The sequence below is a fragment of the Sinocyclocheilus rhinocerous genome, unplaced genomic scaffold (genome assembly GCF_001515625.1).
Source record: "Sinocyclocheilus rhinocerous isolate Xijiao unplaced genomic scaffold, SAMN03320098_v1.1 scaffold364, whole genome shotgun sequence".
Taxonomy (NCBI): domain Eukaryota; kingdom Metazoa; phylum Chordata; class Actinopteri; order Cypriniformes; family Cyprinidae; genus Sinocyclocheilus; species Sinocyclocheilus rhinocerous.
The window spans coordinates 1003170-1007562 of record NW_015659024.1 but is presented as its reverse complement, the minus strand read 5'-3'; the positions used below and the strand labels follow the sequence as shown (position 1 = coordinate 1007562).

The window sequence follows — 4393 nt, the reverse complement described above, 5'->3', positions numbered from 1 at the left end:
TGATGTATAAATCTCAATTTCACACAATTGACCCTTATGCCTGGTTTTGTGCTCCAGGGTCACAAATGTCATTGGTTCTCGTGCAACTCACATCTGACCACAGCTATCTTTAAGTTTTAATATGTAGAATTTCTAAATTCTATTTGAGACCTACATTAGATACAACACCATTACCATTGTGTCCCTGGTCCATTTAGACTTTAAATTTCAGTCTGTTCCTCACAAGCATCATCATAGGACTTGAGAAGACTTCAGAAAAAGAAAAAAATCATACGGACTATGGTGCTTTTCAGATTCTTGACACGGTCTGTCTCTATTCATGCTCATTGTATTGAAAATGGAGGCATGAGCATTGTGCTTAATATCTTTTGTAGCGATGCACATGAAAGCATAAAGTGTTCAATCACCCAATTATCCAAATTGAATTAGCAAAACATTCCGTAAAAGCTGAAACAACAAAAATCACTAATTGCATCAATCTTTTGTGTTCCATGGAAGAAAGCCATAAAGGTTCGGAATGACATGAGAGTGAGCAAATGATTAATTTGAATATCAATTGATGACAATTTGATTTGATGGCATCAGGTGAGAACAAAATTTGGTCTAAATTAAGCTCAGTAATGACACTATTGCTGCTTTAATTGAATGTTTCATTACTGATGAATTTTACACTTGACAATTTTTACATCAGTATTGTAGAAAGCGCTGTAGAAATAAAGGTGACTTGACTCTCAATGTGTTTCCCTGCAGCTGCTGAGCCTGTACAACACACTGAACCCCGAGGCGTCCGCTTCCCCCTGCTGCGTTCCTCAAGACCTCGAGCCGCTCACCATCCTCTACTACGTGGGCCGAACGCCTAAAGTGGAGCAGCTCTCCAACATGATCGTCAAATCCTGCAAGTGCAGCTGAGGGGCCCCGAGACCCCAGCCCTGAGCCCGACGCGGGTCCCAGCGCTCGAGGGCCAACAGGAAGGGTGCGTGCCAGGAACTGGACTCTAAATGAATACCTCCGTACATCCTTCTCACCCACATCCAACCCGGGAGCCAGAGGCTTCTCTAAGCACTAGAAAGTTGCGTTCCAAGACGACTACGCTGCCCCACGATCCCTCGGACTTCTAGTTTGACGTTTGAAGTGACTTGTCCACTTGTAATGTGTAATTTTTGGTCGGGTCTTTACCTGCGAACCTCATGGGCATTTGTGAACTCTGACCTTCGTAACATCTACAGAAGCGGCTTCACTGAGGACGACACACGTGCTGGATCGACATACACCGACCGAACGAGAGCAGACGTTAGCCAATCCTTGTGTTTTTGTATAACGATGTTCTAACATAACTCATTTGAGCACGGCATTTCCCCGACCGAACTTTGTAACGCAGTAATCGACACGGTCTGTCTAACGTGACGGTGTTAATGTTAATACAAACATGCTGGAAAGAAATCTTTTGACTAATGTTTACCTCTGTCACTCGGCAGAAGTTTTAGGGATTTGTATAGTTCTTCAATGAAGCTGACGTCTGGAAACACATGAACTTTTAGATCACAATCTGCTAATGTTTTTACCACTATTACTCCTGAAAACACTTTTTTAATTAAACAGTCTTGGACGAAAAGAGTTTGTCATGAGTTTCAGAGAATCCACATCATCTCGACTATTATAAAGAGTGAACACACAAGAGTAGCAAATGCTGATTGCATAGCTTGCTTTAACAACCTATTTTTTTTCTTAAAACAGAAGTAATCACAAAAAGTAGCTGAAATTTCTTTCAGTTTACGGATACAAATGAATGCTAAACAGGTACTGTAGCATAAACGCACAAATCATTTGTTACATGTTTTTAAAGGTCAATCAAGTTTCACGACTCACATCTTGATGCATAACATCGGAGGATATTCAAGTAAACTCAGGAGAGAAAATGCAATAGAAATACTGTACAAACTAAAACATTAAATACTGAGAATAAAACTATGTTGCATTAAGACAATCTTGCATAATCGGCCTCATTCATGAAACGCAAAATGAATTCATGGAAATTGTTGTTACATCAACATTTCATTCAATTCAATGCAACAGTCTAGGTAAGAAGTGTGTTCTGTTCCTGCTGCATGAATGAGGCCCTGTCATTCATTCATTTTTGGCCAGGTACTTAAAAGGGAAGCGTTAAACTAAAATCAAACTAAAAAAACAATGTCATCCCTTCAGCACAGCAGAGTTGATCACGGTGCATCAAGTATTACCAGGACATTGGTCAAAAATGGTCAAGTCTTTAGTTGCACAAGAAACTCATCGCAGGTGTGGATTCTAGAGCTGCTCCAGCAGTTCCTCACACCTGAATGAGGCACTTGAGCAGAAGTTGCTAGCGATCATTAGCAAGCAGTGCTGAAAGCTCTTTACTCAGGAGTCTACATCTTCTATCTGTACATGTAAACATGGATAAGCGTGATGGGTGCTCTCGTCTGTTGCTGTGCGTTTCGCTCCATGTGCTCGTGTCGCAGCTGTTGCGAGCCGTCAGTCCGTGCGCCCTTCACATGGCATCAGATGTGGGGTGAAAATGAAGCCTGGACAACTGCGCATATGGGAGAGGCAGGACGCCTTCAGACTGTGGAACCGATCCAATCAACGCGAAGGATTTCACGTACAATCACACACACTCAGAAAACACACACATAAGGCCAGTTAGGAGGGAAATATTGATTATTAGAAAACTCCATATTGACAGTCATGAGGTGTCTGTGTTTTGAGCAGGACGTGGATCTCAAGATGTAAAGCAATACCAGAGAGCAGCTGATTGGTACGGCTGACCTTTGGCCTCATTCATCTGTTCCTGGAGCCCTGAGTGTGGAAGAGTTTACTGTACACTGACAGACCTGTGAACACACACACACACACACGTATGAGATGTAATTGAAGTTCAATCTGATTGTAGTTCTGAGCTGGAAACTAAATGATAAAACTCTAAAAGAGTCGATGATTATCTTCACATACACCATGATAAATTCCAGGGGGTTTATTTTGATTTAAACCCTCAAATCCAATAGTGTTTTAAGGGAAGATGTTTCAGAACAGCTTTTCTATTGCCAGCTTGCATCATTTCAAAGGTGTTTTCAATCTATGGAATAAAAATGATACTTTTTTGCAATGTTTGACACTTTTTAGTCGTACAAATAATCAACCATCACCACTTTTCACTGCATGTTTTTTGGTCACACTTTAGTTTGGGGACTATTTCTCACTGTTAACTATTAACTATGACTTTTGCTTCAATAAACTCCTAACTTGCTGCTTATTAATAGTTAGTAAGGCAGTTGTTAAGTTTAGGTATGGGGTAGAGATTAATGGATCTAAAATATGATCATACAGAATAAGGCATTAATATGTGTTTTAGAAGTACTAATAAACAGCCAATATATTAGTAATAGGCATGCTATTACACACACACACACACAATAAGCAACTAATTAATAGTGAGAATTGGTTCCTAAACTAAAGTGTTAGCATTTTTTAATCTTATAACAGCAGACAATGTTTTAAGTGACCCTCTTAACACACAAAGAACAAAAAATTCAATTCTTGTGCTTTTTTCTGCTTTTTGGCAGTAAAACCATATGGCTGAAGCTTGGATACACCAAAAAAACCGGTGCAGATTTTCAGAGCCAGTGACCTTTCTAAACATGTCTGATTGGTTACACGTGCGACTGGTTATAATGATCAACACTGTAAAAAACAACACGTTAAAACACATCTTTGACAAATGCAGATGTAATATAATGCCACAATTGACACTTTTCATTCATTTTTCACATTTCACTTTAATCACAACGATCACAATCGATTTAGTTTAATTGTGCAGGGTCATTTCTTGCTCCCACATCACGAAAAGAATGCATGTCACACCTCTGTTCATCAATTTGCACTGGCTACCAATAGCTGCTCGCATAAAATTCAAGGCATTAATGTTTGCCTACAAAACCACCACTGGCTCTGCAGCCCTTTACCTAAATTCATTACTTCAGAATTATGTGCCTCTAGAAGCTTGCGTTCTGCAAGTGAACGTCGCTTTATTGTTCATCCCAAAGAGGCACAAAATCACTTTCACAGACTTTTACATGAACTGTTCCCTCCTGGTGGAATAACCTGCCCAACTCAATCCGAGCAGCTGAGTCCTTAACCATCTTCAAGCATCGACTTAAAAACACATCTGTTCCACCTTTATTTGACCCTCTAACTCTAGCACTCTCTATTCTAATTCTATTCTTTAAAAAACAAACAAACTTGCCCCTTTTAGACTTGCACTCTATTCATTTATTAACTGCCTGTTTTCTTAAAAAAAATAATTCTCTAATCTTTTTGTTTTCTTTTTATTTATTATACAATTAACAAAAGCAAAAAAAAA

At 39.4% G+C, this 4393-nt stretch overlaps 1 protein-coding gene across 1 annotated transcript in view; it reads left to right on the top strand.

Annotated features, from left to right (window-relative positions):
- Positions 1-1888, top strand: part of LOC107723269 (transforming growth factor beta-3-like) — a 22715-nt gene extending 20827 nt beyond the window's left edge. The window contains exon 7 of the mRNA XM_016531839.1: positions 751-1888. Within this exon, the coding sequence (XP_016387325.1) occupies positions 751-909 (159 nt within the window). The 3' untranslated portion in view covers positions 910-1888. The remainder of the gene's footprint in view (positions 1-750) is intronic.
- Positions 1889-4393: the final 2505 nt, after the last annotated feature.